Here is a 17224-nt window from a genome sequence, read left to right as displayed (position 1 = left end):
TTGCGGGCTACCTTCCCGTACCTGGATAACGTCACCATCTGCGGCCATGACCAGCAGGACCATGACACGAATCTCCAAAACTTTCTGCGCACTGCATCTCGCCTGAATCTGACCTATAACAGGGAGAAGTGCATATTCCGTACGCGCAGGTTAGCTATCCTTGGATACGTGGTGGAAAACGGGGTCATCGGCCCTGATCCAGACCGTATGCGCCCCCTTACTGAACTTCCCTTGCCCGCTAGCACAAAAGCACTGAGGAGATGCCTCGGCTTCTTTTCTTATTATGCGCAGTGGGTCCCCAACTACGCGGACAAAGCCCGTCCGCTCATCAAGTCCACGACCTTCCCACTCACGCCGGAGGCCCAATTGGCCTTCAAGGCTTTGAAAAGCGACATTGCGAAAGCCACGATGCACGCGGTGGATGAATCCATCCCTTTTCAGGTGGAAAGTGATGCATCGGATTTCGCCCTGGCCGCCACACTAAACCAGGCAGGCAGGCCCGTCGCGTTTTTTTCCCGCACCCTTCAAGGTCCCGAAATTCGGCATTCAGCGGTGGAGAAGGAGGCTCAGGCCATTGTGGAGGCCATCAGACACTGGCGCCATTACCTGGCGGGGAAGCGGTTCACCCTGATCACGGATCAACGATCCGTGGCGTTTATGTTCAGTAATACGCAGAGGGGCAAGATCAAGAATGATAAGATCTTGCGGTGGAGAATTGAGCTCTCCACCTATAATTACGATATTATGTATCGTCCAGGGAAGCTCAATGAGCCCTCGGATGCCCTCTCGCGCGGAACATGCGCTATCATGCAGGAGGACCGCTTGAAGGCCCTCCACAATGACCTGTGCCATCCTGGAGTCACTCGACTCTACCACTTCATAAAAGCCCGCAACCTGCCCTACTCGGTGGGGGATGTCAGGTCAGTAACGAGAAGCTGTCGGATTTGCGCGGAATGCAAACCGCACTTTTATCGACCGGACCGGGCACAATTGGTCAAGGCCACTCGCCCCTTCGAGAGGCTGAGTGTGGATTTTAAGGTTTTAAGGGCCCCCTTCCCTCAACGGACCGGAATGTCTATTTTCTCAATATCATAGATGAATACTCCCGGTTCCCGTTTGTTGTCCCCTGTGCGGACACGTCGACTGCCACAGTGATTAAGGCATTCAGTGATCTTTTTACCCTGTTCGGGTACCCCTGCTACATACATAGCGACAGGGGCTCGTCGTTCATGAGTAACGACTTGAGGCAATTCCTGCTCTCATACGGGATTGCCTCTAGTAGAACCACGAGCTACAACCCTAGGGGTAACGGACAGGTGGAGAGGGAGAATGCTACAGTCTGGAAGGCTGTCCTATTGGCGCTGAAGTCCAGGGGCCTTCCAGTCTCCCGTTGGCAGGAGGTCCTTCCAAATGCGCTTCATTCCATTCGCTCCCTCCTGTGTACGGCAACCAATGCTACTCCCCACGAGAGGATGTTCTCATTCCCTCGGAAGTCGTCCTCGAGGATCTCCTTACCAGCCTGGTTGACGTACCCAGGACCCGTCCTTCTGCGGCGACATGTGAGGGCCCGCAAGTCCGACCCCTTGGTCGAACCGGTCCAACTCCTCCACGCCAACCCTCAGTATGCCTATGTGGCATATCCTGACGGGCGAGAGGACACGGTCTCGATTCGAGACCTGGCGCCCGCAGGGGACGTAGCAACTCCTGTCGCTCCTATACCCCCTGTCACGAACCCCCTTTCACTTCTTTCTTCCCCAGACGTGGCGCGGTCAGCACCGGGACCAGTGCATAACAGTTATACTCCCATGTACAGCTTGCCTGAGACTCGGAGATCGGCGCCACCACAGAAGGTTCCAGGATCCCCTGCACCACCGCCTCACCAGGGTCAACCGGCCCGGGAGTCCTCGAGGGGACAGCCGGACGCTGTTTTGGAGAGAACGCCACCGCAAGCACCTGCTCCGGTGTCGCAACCGGTGTTGAGGAGATCACAGCGACGGTGTGGTCCTCCAGACCGTCTGGACTTGTGAATTTTGTATATATGTGACCTGTTTTTGCACCCCGCCGGCCTTTGTTTTTAAAGGAGGGGTGAATGTGGTGAACCATCGTTGGTTACCACTGTGGGGTTATTCCAATGTTACTGTTGGGTTAGGGTGTTGCCACTGTGGGGGTTGTTATAATGTTGTTGGGTTAGGGTGTTTACACTGTGGGATTAATATACCTGTGGTGGATGTTGTTATGGCACATCCCGGTCGGGCCCCGCCTCCTGGGGAGAGGTATAAGACCCTCTGCTCAGGCGGGACCCCTCCAGTCTGGATTAGTGTACTCGTGTTAGATAGTTCCATTGTTTGTCAATAAAAGCCTTCAATCGCTGAAGCCTTGTACCTCGTGCTTGATTGTCGCGCATCAGTAAGTCATTGATGATTTATTTTCAAAGAGAACTGACGACATTTTGTCAGAGTGCAGCAGACCAATAAGCAACCAAAAGAGAAAACACTGGAAAATCTCAGCAGGTCTGGCGGAATCTGTAAGGAGAGAAAAGAGCTGACGCTTTGAGTCCAGATGACCCTTTGTCAAAGCTAAAAGGCATAGAAAGTGGGAGATATTTATACTGCAGAGTGAGGGAATGAAAGATGAGTCATAGCCATAGAAACCATGAGTAAAGACTGCTGATGGCAGTCCACAGAGAGAATAAAGGGTGTGAATGGCCAAACGGCAGAGAAGCTAAAATCAGAGGGTAACAGATGAAGATGTTGGGGGAGGGGGGGAATGGATGGGACAGAGGTAAAATTTAGAAAAAGGGAAGCAAAGGGGGAGAAAAGGTAAGGGAAGGGGGATAAAGTAGGGGGAAAGAGTGGGGGGGGGGAAGAAAAATAAAGACAATAAAGTAATAAAAGGTAGAGGACAGTAAAAAATTAAATAAAATAGAATGAAAACAAAGGGGTCGAAGTAGGATAGAATTAATCATCTGAAGTTGTTGAATTCGATGTTGAGACCGGAAGGGTGTAAAGTGCTTAGCCGGAAGATGTGATGCTGTTCCTCCAATTCGTGTTGAGCTTCAAGGTGCCATTGACTGCACACACGACATTGTGGGCACTGCATATCACCTCTGTGAGAAACGAAGCTCACTTTGCAAATAATTTACTCCAAGTCCAATTCTGAAGTAGCAAACACTTTTATTTAACGTTCTTGCAAGATCGGGTGACCAGCAAATAGGCACACCCTGGAGTAAATCTCATATACTTTATACAATTTCTTTGTGTCTCTCAATCCCTCCCCCTCCCCACAATTGGTGTTTTTGGTTATCGGATACCACCTATCATAAGCCCTAGGTTTACTCCGCCTTTGTTTACTGCCCCTGCTATCCAGCTTGGCCGTCCCCGTCCATATTTACTTTGTCCCTTATTTGGCTGTTCCCTCCCATCCTTATCTCCCATTTTCACGCCACTTTCTGTGTGAACGCCCACAGTGTACGTGACAAGCTGCAGTACTGGCTTCCCTTTATTTCAGCCAGTTTAACCCTTTCCTTGTTCAACAGAATTCAGTCTGTCCATACCTTATCAGTCGTCTTGTGATTCTCCTGCAGAAGCAACATTCTTATTTGTTTTTCACACCTCTGGATTGTACCAAAACAGAAAGGGGTTGAACTATTTCAAAGATCAACTGGTGCAAGACTGTGAACAACCAAGCATGCAGGTCAATGTTCAGTATCTTGGCAGCAGCCATGATGCCTTCTTTCTGTGGCTGTTCTCTGTGCCATCTGCATTTGAGTCTCCACAACAAACCAAATTGACGCTACTAGGGGCCAAGGGCTATCTGTTAACGACATGGTAAATAACTCCAGTGTGCAACTCACATGCAATATTATAGAGCAGATCATTGCTGTGTTGAAGCAACACTTCCGTTGCATGGGCAGCTATGGAAGAGCCCGACAACACTCGGCAGAGTGGGTGTCAAGAATTGTAGTGGTATGCTGCATGCTGCACAACTCTGCCACCATGAAGAGACAGCCCTTGATGCTAGTTACACAGTGAGCTGCTGAGGAACATGAGGAGGAGGACAAAGGGAGGTTATATTGCATAAAAATATCAACTGGTCACCTTTGTATTTTATGGTAGTTCTTGCTTTTTTGTGTGTCTTTGCCCATCCTAATTCCCCTACAGAGTGCCACACCAGTAGCTACAACATGTTGATAAAAGGCTGCTTATCTTCAGTGGATGAGTCTGCAGGTGATCACCATTTCTACGCTGGAGAGGATGGGCTCAAAGCTCCACACAATAGTTTCTGCAAAATTGATGTCAGACTTTTCCATGCTCCTTGAATTGCACACAGGCTTTATGCCAGGCTTGCCAATGCACCAAGCATTTCATTGTGCATATCCACCAACTTTCTGCCACAGCCTGTCCCATTAAATTTCTCAATTAAACCCTCTGCAGCAAAACTTGTGTGTCGTCACCCTCCAGAGAACTGGCAGCTGCGCTAACCTTGCACTCTCTCCTGACTGCAGACTACTTATGCTCCGTGACTCACAATGTGTACGTCCCGCCTTTAAGTTATCCTCTAAACTTTAGAGACTAAACTATGTGTAGTTTCAGATCTGAGATGTTCACTGCAAATGTGAGATTGAGTGATGATATTTCTTCATTATCATCACACTCATACTCTTCCATCTGTTACTATTCCACCACTGCCTACCAGGTGGCAATTCTTAGGTAAATGAAAAGGGAAAGTTGCAAAGGGAAAAGGAAGGTTCTTGTGCAAGGACAAGATTTGGAGTCGGTGAATGTAGGAGGTACAGCTTCTGTATCAGAAGCAGTTATGAGATGAGGGAGAAATCAAATGTGAGGAGAGGCATTAGGTTTGATGTTACTGTCATTTTTTGTGGTTTCAGTTCCACCACTGCAAAGCCACTTTAATCATGATGACCACTGTCTTTTCCATGGGGATAGGGATGTGCAGCTGTGCCTGTCCCCCAGTGAGGGGGAGAGTAGTATCTCAGTAAGTGTAGTGCAATGTGTTTGAATGATGTCATCGTAATGGTTGGACTGTTGGCATTGTGCGCAATCTGTGACAGGATGGGTGTGACCTTGCAGTGGTGCTAACTGTGTGCAGTTGCAGTGCAGCTTTGTTACATTTGAATCCTGATGATAGGTGAGTGAGAGAGAAGGATGTGGTGCAATAAGTAATGTATTGCATTTGAAGATACATTTACTGACCTCGACCACCTGTGAGGTCATTAAAGTTTTTTGCGGCACTCTGTCACGGTCTTTGGAGTTAATTCATGGTAATAACCTAGCTAGCTTTCTGCTCCTATTACCTTCTCATAGTTTGGCTATGGAGCTTTCTGGCCTCCTGAGGATGGACCACATTTCCCCTCAACTGCACCTCCTTCACCAAGGTTTCCAGAGCACCGTTGAAAATATTGCAGCCATGTTCTATGTTGTGACATTGTTGTGTCTTTCTCAGGTCAGAACCAGTTGTAAATTGACTTCCAGCACCTGCTCGAATTGGAATTCCTTTTTAAGAGATCCCAGGATTGCTTTAAGTAATATGCATGTTTACTTTTGACAAGCCCCTGCTGAGACATCAACAGCTCAATATTGTTGTTAGAGCTGGCTGCACACTCAACTCCCATTTTTGGAGTTTATCAAATTTCACAGCTTTTTTCTTAACCACAAGAACTATTTCAAGATTCCTGATTCAACGAATTAAAAAATGCAGAAAATCCCAAAGCTACATTAGCAGTAATTATTATTTTGTTTTGCCGTATTAAACTGGAATCTTCCAGAAAGCAAGGTGAAATCTATGGATTAAGAAGGACAGCTAATTCACAAGGGCTGCAAATGCAAGTCAGTCGTAATGATCATCCTCATTAGATGAACCGTCAATTGGAATATTCTTCAGAAATGTTTTGCCTATTGTATTTATGTGTATCATTATATATGCTTTCACTATAATAACGGCACCAAAACAAACAAATCTAGAAAGTTTTATGCCCGATTTCTATAGAGAGCCCTTCTTCTCCTCCCTCCTTGCAGTGCTTCCACATTCTGTCTCCTCATCATGTCATCATGTTACAGACAAAGTGAGTGCCCTCATACTTCTATGAGGCACGAGTCTTTCCTCCCTTATTGTGTGGAGCAAATGTCACCAAATTGCTTCTGCAACTCTAAATGGTGCTTCCACAACCCTTGCCTCACCTACAATTTGTTGAGTGGCCATTTAAATATCACTAGAACAGGGCTCACCAGGGTTCTGGGATTTTGAGATCCTTGTCAAGATGGGAGCTAAGTGGCTGAAGAAGTGTGTGTGCAGGTTGAAGGGTAAAGGGTTAGAGATGAGGCAAATGTCCAGATGAACAACTGCTGAAGATGCAGTACTGATCAGGCTTTGTTGAATCTTACATAGCGAGTAGACGCTGAAGCTTCTGTTTACACATCTTTTTTTTAAGCCCAACAAATTTAGAGGCATCTCGGATGCTGGTCATGAGAAGATCTTGTACATTCAAGGACTGTGCCTTCATGTACAGTAGTTGCAAAATAAAATGCTTCCTCATGCCTGTTGTTTCAGGAGTGATTACAAAGATACTGCCTACAAATACATTGACCAAATTTGGTATCTTGGTGTTGCATTAGCCCATTTAGCTGATTGATGTTATGGTAACATCCATTCAAGGTCTTGAGGCACAAGCAGGGAATGCACCTACTTGTGCCATTCTAACTCAGTGATGACACACAGGCCACACAGAAAGTAACCAGCAGCTCAAAGCACACATGAAAATTTGTGGTAGGCCTCCATTGCATTTCCCATTTGTGTGCTCACAGACTTTAAAAGGCAAAATCCTGTGCAGTAAAATGTGCCAATTTATGACTGCCAAAATATCATTTGTGTGAAGTCTGTGCTTTGCCATTTCCAAACCATAAAATTCCACTTTGCTGTGGCTTAAGCTGTTAAATGCACAACACTTCTCAGAATGCTGCCTGACAGCTGGTAAAGTCCACTGATAAATAACAGAACAGCAATAGAGAAGGTTAGTGGGGGAGACAGTAGAGGAAGTTGCATTATTGTATTTCATTTCCACTATGAAATGACTGTGGTCTCTTTGTCTCCTTTCCAACTTATTTTGTTTCTCATTTTTGTAATTAACAACGGCTGACAGTGTTAAGACAGTGGGTCCCTTCCTCCTTCTTCACCTCTGCTTTTAATCTGGAAGAAACCTGTCAAGGTGTCAATCAATGACACTGCCAACAGCAAAGGTCATTATTTAGTCTGGAACTGTCAAATGTAACCTTTTGCATGCTCACTGATGTATTTTACCTTGATATTTCCTCACAACAAGGTTTCTGGTTTCCCCATTTATAGCCCAGATTCAATTAGCACAAAGGCAGCCAGGCTTCGTTGGAAACATTTTTTTTCTGCAGTCCGAAGGCTGTGGTTTCAAGAGGCCTTGAACACATAGATTGATTTGAAAATACCACTGCAAAAACCAGCAGGATTCACTCCAGTTCTTACCCGAGTTCGACACTTAGAGTTTTTTGGGGAGAATCCCACCCATAATTTTGATTGACACTTCAATGTGGTACTGAGAGGATGCTGTATTGTTGGAGATCCATGCGTCAGATGGGGATTAAACGGAACATTGTCTGCTCTCTCAGGCAATATTAAATATCCCATGGCAGAATTCAAAGAGCGGGAAATTTCCCAGGTGCCCTGATCTCCAACCTTTCCACAGCCAACACCACCAAAGCTCAGATTCAACTTCCAGCTGTTTATCATATTTAGTAGGCACAAAACGGCTGTTCTGCTCACAGACAAAACAATGGTAATTTCAAATCAAATTTATCTCATATTATGGATTGTTTGTGAAAATTATGTTGAGGTAATAAAAATGAAAGTTCTTTCCATAACATGAAAAAAGGTAAAGTTGACAACACTGTTGCCTCACAGTGCCAGAGACCCGAGTTCGATTCCAGGCTTGGGTCACCGTCTGTGCAGAGTCTGCATGATCTCTCCGTGTCTGCATGGGTTTCCTCTGGGTGCTCCAGTTTCCTCTCACTGTGAAAGTTTTGAGCCTCTGTTTTTGGTTCTTTAATGTTTATAGGGTTGTAGGCACTACAATTTTATTCTCAAAAATAAGCTTTGAGGATGGGTGTTTGCTTCTGAGCAATTCCCACATGCCGTTGTTACTAGTTGGCTCTCGGTTCTTTAGATATTATATAATGAGTAAATGGGCAATAAATGGCCATGAGTTGACATGGAGGATATGAGGGGGTCATGGTGGTGGTGGGGGAGGGGGTGGGGGAGGTGTTGGGGGGATGAGTTGCCACTTAGTTGACTTAGTTTGCATGGAGGTGGCATGGGAAGTGTTTGGTGTGTGAGTGGTGAGGGCCAGAGGACCTAACGGCCCTCACCATTCACCACACCAAACACAACTGGGGACAGCGTCCCGGAGAACCAAGACGGGCCTTCTAACCAGCTCACCTAGTTCCACCACCATCTGCTTCTGGGGTCGGTAGGCCCGACTCCATGCTGCACCAAAGGAGCAAAGATTGCAACATATTTTCTACTAAGGCTGGTCTGGCAAATTCACAATTCGAGCTACCCACCTCAGTAATGAAAATGTTGCCATTAAGTTCAGTTTCAATTATTTTCTTTCTGAGCAGATGTCCTACTTGCCAGCATCAGAAATACTAAGAAGCTCAAGTTTTAGGGAGGTCCTTACTTTTAACTTCACAGAATGCTTATAAGTGACTTTGCCATATGCTTTGAAATGTTGATGAGTTTACAAAATTGTTTTTTTCTTCTCTGTAGGACCCATCCTGCTGGGAGGATGTTCTGGAAAGAAATAGGATAACTGGTGTGTGTCAAGCAAAAAACTGTGAGGGAACTGTTGCAGTAAGTCCAATTCTCATGTTTATGGCATGTTTATATATTCCAAATGTGTGGGGTGATCACCCACCTTAGATTCTTTTAGGCCACAGAAAAATTATGAACAGTGTTAACATATTCTTGTGAATGAGAAACAGCAGTTCTGAAACAAAATGCCGTTTCCCTCTCTTTGATGCCTGGTTCCCAAGACAACATTAACTGACATTTATCTCATGATCTTAATGTACTAAAATGTCCCAAGATGCTTCACAGGGGTGGTACCGAAGAAAGTTTAACACTGGGCCACATCAGGAGAAACCTTAAAAGATAAAAGAGAGTTTGAGAGGTGGCGAGCTTTAGGGAGGAAATTCCAGAACTTAGGGCTAAGGCAGCTGAAGGCACAACCACCAAAAGGTAAAGCTATAAAAATCAGGATGCACAAGAGGGCATAACAGGTGGGAACCCAATAAATATTCAAATTGGCCAGTTAACATATAATTAGTGGGCTGAAAGCCCGATTAATATACCTTCCGCTACTCACCCACCTACCCAGTGGGATCTGCACTGAGCACTCTTTGGTATAGGTCCTCACAAATGAGGACCTGGCGTGTTGAACCCCTAAGGGTTGAGGAAGCACCAGCAACTCCCTCAGCAATGAAAGGCACCCTCCCCCCTCACCACATAGGAAGTACGTTTATCTGACCCAACGCCCCACTCAGCCCCCCCCATTCCTCTTCAGATCCCCCCACTCAGGCCCTCTTCTCCCTCGGACCCTCCATACAATCCCCCTTCCCCCTCAGAGTCCCCACACTGCCCCCTTCTCCCTCAGACGTCTTACTCAGACTCCCTTCTATCTCAGAACCCCCACTCAGCCTCCCTTCAGGCCACGCGGCTTGGCAGAGCCAACAGCATCCTGCCCGCTGGCACCCTGGCACCGACACACTGGTGTGGTGCCTTGGGCCTCGAGAAAACTTGAGGAGGTAGGTCCAGTGGCCACTTTCTCCATTTCTGCTGCCAGGTTGCAGAGGATGGGTCACTCTAGGGTCCTGGGGAGTGGGTGGACCGAGAATGGGGGCAAGGGTTGACCTTGTTACTCTCCACTGGGATGGGGGTGTCATGGCTGGACTGCCCCTTCTAGCCCTGGCAGACCTGAAGATCACCCCTGGCATGGTGATTTCAAGTAGCCCTGTGATCAATATCTGCATTCCTGCCTGTTAGCTGTGCAAATTCTGAAGCGGCCTGGTCACTTTAACCTCCAGGCCTCCCAGGCCACCTGACAAGATTTTAAATCACTGCAGCACTCCATTCTGCAGCAGAAATTTTCCTTTCTCCCCGTCAGAAGCTACAGATGTGAGCAGATCCTTTTGAAGTCCCTGTTAGTAGAGAGGAGATGTTAGTTTCACTGGGGAGAGGGGGTGGGGGTGTTGGCTCAATTCTGCACAACTCTGCAGTCAGCCCCAGTCTGCACACATAGCTTTGATTTGAAGATGCTGAGGCTTCCCAACCAGCTGAAATCATTGAAACTTTCTCCATTGCACTTGAAGCCTTTGATCTGTGACAAATTCAATGTGCAGTGCCTTGTAAAAGATTCAACTGCCAGCTTAATGGATTTCTATATTTCTCCAGCCACCTGTATTTATTTTTACTTCTCTTCACCGTTGAATGCACCTCAAGTACCCCATTGATGCTGATCACAACGTTGACAGAGTCTAAGCCTGATTGAGTCTGTGGTTGAACTTCTTCTTTGAAGTCTGTTTGCACCCTCATGCCTGTGTGGTGTGGGGGAGAGTTTAGCCGTTATTTATGGGTTGTGGGGGGAGGCTGCCCTTCTTTTGTGAGGGGTTTGTGGTGCTCCCCTGGTCAGCGGAGGGGGCGGTCAATTCTATCTCTGAGTGCGGAGATGGGGTTGCCCTTTAAAAATGGCGGCCTGGTCTCGGGACGTGGGGCCGGTCAGCAGATTGTCCGTGATGCATAAATTAGCATCCCTCAGATGGAAGAAACCTACTTGGGAGATGCTGCTAACGCCAGCGGGAAACCCTCCAGGACAATTGCGGTCTTGACCACGCCTGACAGACCAGCTCAGATCGCTCTGGTTTTCTTGCCGTTATGACACTTATGTCACGATTCTCCTGAATTGAGATGAAGTGCCTTCCAGCTGGCATGGGTACTTAAGTGTCATAATGGCAAGAAAACCGGAGTGATCCAAGCCGATCTGTCAGGTGTGGTTCAGACCGCAATTGTCCCACACTCAGGCAGGGCCTAAACACGCCAGTGAGCCCGGCTGCACTGTGCTCAGGTGCCATTTTGGAAGAGGACCCCGATCTCACAGTACACTGGGAGACTCCCTCCCTTCCCCAACAGACATCGGCGGCTTGTTTCCCCACCTATCTTTGACATGGATCGCCAGCATCAGGGCACCTCCAATGGGTCCCCATTCATGACCCCCAACATGTCCACACCTTCATGACACCTGACCTGTACCCCTACATGCTCTACCTCTGCCCGAACCGCCTCCATAGCAGGGGGGTTATGCATAGACCACTCTGCATAACTCCCCTGCATAGCCCCCCCCCCCCCGCGTATAGCCCCCTATTGTGAAATTAGTGTTTGTAAAATTATTTTTAAAATTGTAAAATGCTAAGTGTTGTAAAATTGCATGGTCTGTTAAAAAAAGGTAGTTTATTTTCTGTACTTAGAGTTTTAAAAAAAGGGAAATTGCACGTGCATATAGAGTACACTGACTGAAACATTGTATCGCGATGCAAGACAGTAGTGTTGCCAAGACAACAGGCTGCTTTTGAAGTTTGCTCAATCAGTTGAAACTAAGCATTTGAATAACAACAGCCTATCAGATTTGCATTTGCTGTTTTGGTAACCTGTAAGCCAATCCTATTGTGAGGATGTTGCTATGTTATCAGGGGGTATAAGAGACGGGGGGCAGTAGCAAACTGGAGGAGAAGAGCACCTACCACCTGCCAAATGACAGCTTAGTTCAGCTCTCAGAGAGAGAGAGAAACTGGATGGTTCACTTAGCTGCACTTATGTCTTAAAAGAAAGCCTAATCTCAATAGTGAAGATAGCAAAAGAAAGCAGAGATTCCAGAAAGAAAACAGAAAATTCTGGAAGATGACAAACCTGGTTGTATTTTGAGATTGACTAAAAATTCTATTTTTTTTGTTAATAAGTGGGAATTCTATTTATCTAAACAGCATTCTGTCAGAATAGTGTTTTATTCGGTTTCTTAATAGTTTAGTTAACATGTTCACTGTTAGTTAGATAAATAAAGTATTACTTGTTGATTTTATAGAGAGAGGGCCCTATTTTACCATTTTGATTCTAAGTGCTGAATCTGGGCGCAATTCAGATCCGACTTGGAAAACTGTTCTCAGGTGCCCCCATACACACTTAGCCTGAAAAAAAAATTGCGAGTCTGAATTGCACTGTGGGCGGGACTTATCACACCTGAAATGCTGCAGCTCCGATCGGAGCTTTGAACTGTGCATGCGCGGTGAACAAAATTTGAAAAACACGTCCCTGTCACATTGCACCCGGGCCGCAAAAAGCGGATAAAGCAGCCCGGGAGCAAAAAGCGGGAGCAATGGCCCCCACAGACATCTCCCCACCCCCACAACATAACTGTCCCCGTTATCCACCCACCCCCCCGCTCCCAGACCGATCGCGACCCTCTGCCCCCCTTCCCCCCCACCGATCGCCCGCAGAATGACAGTGGTCCCCCCGTCCCCCTGCCCCGCACCCACCAGAGATCCATCTGGCCTCCCTCCCCCCCCACCAGAGAATGATCGGGCCTCCGTCCTCCTCCCCTATCAGAGAACGATTGGGCCTCCCTCCACCCCCCCCCACCCACACCCAGAGAATGATCAGGCCTCCCTCCCCCCCGACCAGAGAACGATTGGGCCCCAGAGAATGATCGGACCTCCCTCCACCCCCCCACCCCACCCCCACCAGAGAATGATCTGACCTCCCTTCCTCCCACCAGAGAATGATTTGCCTCCCTCCTACCCCCCTTACCAGAGAATGATCTGGCCTGCCTCCCTCCCCCCCACCACCGATCTGAGTCAGAGAGCCGCTGGAAGCTCTGAACTTACCCCTTCAGAAGCTGGAGCGCCCGAAACAGACCTTTGTCGAGCATATCTGTTTCGCTCCGGATCTGGACGCACAAATGCAATGGTAAAGGGGGAAATGCTGGTAAAGTTGGGCGTGCAGTCCATTAATTCAATTTAAATGCATGCAAATGGCTACAATCCGAACCGCATCCGTTGCGCACGTTTTGGGTGCCGTTCGGATCACGGCCATTTTCGGGCCTTGGTAAAGTGGGCATATACGTGGATGCGGGTGTGGATCGTGCTAATCGCTTCATGCCTGACTTTACCAAGTTTTCGCACCCGAAAAAGGGCACGACACAATGGTAAAATCGAGCCCAGAGTCTCAGATAGTTATTTTGATTTAACCACTAAAAGTTGCTGAAGAGCAGATCACACTATTTCTCACACACTTTTTAACAAGTTATAAAGGGAGGTACTCCTCTGTGAGTGGTTAACTGTTAGTTCTCAGAGAGGGGATCAACCTCCCCTTTATAACCCCCCTGCATAGACCCCCTTGCATAGACCCCCCCCCCCATCATAGCTCCCTATCATTGTCCCCACGCAAGCCCCATTCCTACTCAGACCCCACTCCTACTCAGGCCCCACTCCCTTGACACTGCTCCTGGCACACTGGTAGTGCCAAACTGGTACAGCCAGGGTGCCCAGTGGGCACTGCTAGGGTGTCCAGTGGGCATTACCAGTGTTCCAGATGGGCGCTGCTAGGTGGGCAATGCCCAATGGTCAATGCCCAGCCATGTCCCTGACCACCCAGGGGCTTCCATGGCCTGTGAGCTCACCGGCATGGCTATCGCGCCTGGTCTTCACTAATGGAGACCAGTAGGGATTCTCGCCAGTCTCACGCCATGTTCGAAATTCAGAAGGTCACGGGAACTGGGAGAATCCGGCTTCTAATGGGCTATGCATATTTAAGTACTACTTTAAATATGCTAATCGGCCTCACACCCTTTTGGATGTGATCTGGTTTGCACCATTGGAAAGAGACCAGGACGATTGCAAATGGTTTGGCGCCATGCGGGAAGTCGATTTTTAGGCCCGCGCGTTATTTTCTGGGATCGGCGCGATCTGCATATCTGCGATCCTCTCAGTATTTACCCTGCCAAGCCCCTTAAGAATCCTGTATGTTTCAATGAGATTGCCTTTCAGTTTTCTAAATTCCAATGAGTAGAATCCCAACCTGTTTAACCTTTCCTGATAAGACAATCCCTCCAGACAGGGATCATCCTAGTGAACCTTCTCTGAACTGCCTCCAATAAAAGAATGTCTTTCCTTCAATAAGGGGACCAAAGCTGCTCACAGTACTCCCGATGTGCTCTCACCAATACCTTATATAGTTGCATCAAGACTTCCCAAATCTTTTACTCCAATCCCCTTGAAATAAGGGCCAACATTCCATTAACCTTCCTCATTATCTTCTGCACCTGTGTGCTAGCTTTCTTAATTTGTAAGTAACAGGTTATCACTGCCTCCCTGTCTGTCAATAGTGTGAGCCATGGCTCAGTGGTAACACTGTCGCCTCTGAAGAAGATTGTGGATTCACGTCCCACTCCATAATCTAGGCTGTCTCTCCCAGCTAGTACCGTGGGAGTGCTGCATTGGCAGAGTTGCCACCTTTCTGATGAGATGTTAAACGAAGGCGCCTTGTTCAAATAATCTTCTAGCAGGAAAATAATACAAAAACGACGGGTGAGATTCTCCGGCCTCCAAGCCGCGTATTTCCGGCCGGCGGGAGGTGGAGCTTTGTTTGCTAGTGGTTGGATTCTTTGGTCCTGCAGCTGTCAATGGGAATTCCCATTGACGTCACCCCACACCGGCGGGAAATCTGTGGGCAAGGGAGTGCTGCTGGCGGAACCAGAGAATCCTGCGCCGTGAATAGCTGGAGAATTCTGGCCCTTATATTTATATAGGAATTACATTTGTGAAGCACAATGCACTGTTCTATAAAGGAAAGCCTCTCCTATATCTGTCATTAATGCAATATGTTCGGTAGATCAGGGCCCAGATTTCTGCATTAAGGAGCACTTCTTCATCATGGTGAATGGCAGACAAACCATAAATTTTAAGTGCCGCCCCCAAACATGGCTCTACTTATTTTTGCGGGGGCAGGACAGGAGTCATGCCAGAATTTGTGCATGTATGGTTTACAGAGGCAGCTGTCCATATAAATCATCAGCTGCCTAAGTGGGATTTTGGTACAAGGAGCATGAAATCCAATCTGTATATTGTAATAAACCTTTAAGGGATATCAACATGACATCACTGGAAAGGAAATTTGTCATGTATCTAATATTAGTTTAATCTTCACTTTTCGCAGAGCATACACAGCTCTGATGTCTTCAAGCTTCATACCTATATATAACTGTTCTCTTGTGCCTAATCTTAATAACTGAACCCACAACAAATCCCTTATGAGCGATTGGTGCCTTCTGTCTCATCCAGTGAATAAACCCAAGGCATTATATGATTATAATAACATGGGATGGTGATCAGCGATGGTCAGACATTTGGCAGCAAGGTTAAGTCCAGGTACAAAATGTTGAACAGCCTTAGATTGTGCTACATGTTATGAGGGAACCCTTGACGTTTTGGATAGACCGCAACAAAATCGCAGCTGTGGAGAGTGTTCAAAATGCAGCGTAGTGCCTGTGAAGGAAAGCTTTAGAAACACAGTGGTGAGATAGTGCTAAAATGAAGATCTCATAAACTAATGGATCACTCATGGTGAGATTACAGTGTGTAGCCAGTCAGTTCTGTCAGTGGGATAGCGCATTGAGAAGACCAGCATTGGGCTGGCTCAGTTGGGAAAGCAAGTGACCAGAGTGTGGGAGAGATCAACAATGAACAGGAGAGAGTCAAATAAGAAAAAGGCATAAAAATCAGACCAAAGAAGGTTGCAATTATAATGGGTGGCTGTGGAAGTTCCTGAACAATAATTTGAATCAAAAGCAAACATGCTGTTACTCTATGGTGCATTCCCACCACAACTCATCTTCGTGGACAGAGCTTTGAAAAAACATATAAAGGTGGCTACAGTGCGATTCATCCCAGGTACAACAGAAGAAAGAAGGTCAAAAGGCTAGTGTTCACAAAATTCCCCAATTTGAATTGGGATTTAGTTGACCTACTATCCAAATTCAAAATGTTTCAACAGCGTACAGAGCTATGGTTTCTTGATTTCGATCTTTCTGAACCAGACAAGCAACCCATAAAAATTCATACAGTAATTAGCAATTAAGATCTACACAGCCTAAACATGTGAAGCTTAACAAAAGAACAGCAAAAGAATCACCAAAAGATATGGCTTCCATTGGAAGACTGTTTCAGAATCAGGTTAATTTTTTTGTATTTATTGCCAAGAGTTCATGTATACACATTCACAACAGCATAAAGAATCCACAGGCCTCTTTGTCAACAGATGCAGGAAAAGGGTGCATATTGTGATTTTTCAAATGCAGAATTGTTGAGTTGGTCATTACATCCACTCACATGGAAGCATTCCAGAAAGATCTGCCAGATAATCCCAAAGCATATAGCATCAAAAAGCTATTCAAGGATGGATGTTAGTACGAAACAATCCTCGCAGGTTGACAAAGCTTAGAGGTCCTAAATAGTGGTCCTAAGTATTGGAATTCAGAAGAATGAGGGGAGATCTTATAGAAACATATAAGATTATGAAGGGAATAGATAAGATAGAAGCAGGGAAGTTGTTTCCACTGGCAGGTGAAACTAGAACTAGGGGGCATAGCCTCAAAATAAGGGGAAGCAGATTTAGGACTGAGTCTGATTTAGGACCATCTGGATAAGAATGGTTCGATCAAGCAGATGCAGCATGGATTCATGAGAGGAAAGTCGTGTTTGATAAACTTACTGGATTTTTATGAAGATGTGCGATTGACGGAGGGGAACCGGTGGATGTGGTGTTTTTGGATTTCCAAAAGGCGTTCGATAAGGTGCCTGACAAAAAATTGCTGCGGAAGATTGGGGCACACGGAGTTGGGGGTAGGGTGTTAGCGTGGATTGGGGATTGGCTATCTGACAGGAAGCAGAGAGTTGGAATAAATGGGTGCTTTTCTGGTTGGCAGGTGGTGACTAGTGGCGTGCCGCAGGGATCGGTACTGGGGCCTCAACTGTTTACTATTTACATAGATGATCTGGAGGAGGGGACTGAGTGGAGGGTAACAAAGTTTGCTGATGACACGAAGATAAGTGGGAAAGTGAATTGCGTGGAGGAAGCGGAA

The 17224-nt window shown here is 46.8% G+C and overlaps 1 protein-coding gene across 3 annotated transcripts in view; it reads left to right on the top strand.

Annotated features, from left to right (window-relative positions):
• Positions 1-17224, top strand: part of prkn (parkin RBR E3 ubiquitin protein ligase) — a 1119547-nt gene that overhangs the window by 550058 nt on the left and 552265 nt on the right. For all 3 annotated transcript variants that reach the window (XM_078230130.1, XM_078230129.1, XM_078230132.1), the window contains exon 5: positions 8809-8892. In XM_078230130.1, the coding sequence (XP_078086256.1) occupies positions 8809-8892 (84 nt within the window). The remainder of the gene's footprint in view (positions 1-8808; positions 8893-17224) is intronic.

Source organism: Mustelus asterias, chromosome 15 (genome assembly GCF_964213995.1).
Source record: "Mustelus asterias chromosome 15, sMusAst1.hap1.1, whole genome shotgun sequence".
Lineage (NCBI taxonomy): Eukaryota > Metazoa > Chordata > Chondrichthyes > Carcharhiniformes > Triakidae > Mustelus > Mustelus asterias.
This window is presented reverse-complemented; position numbering and strand designations above follow the sequence as displayed.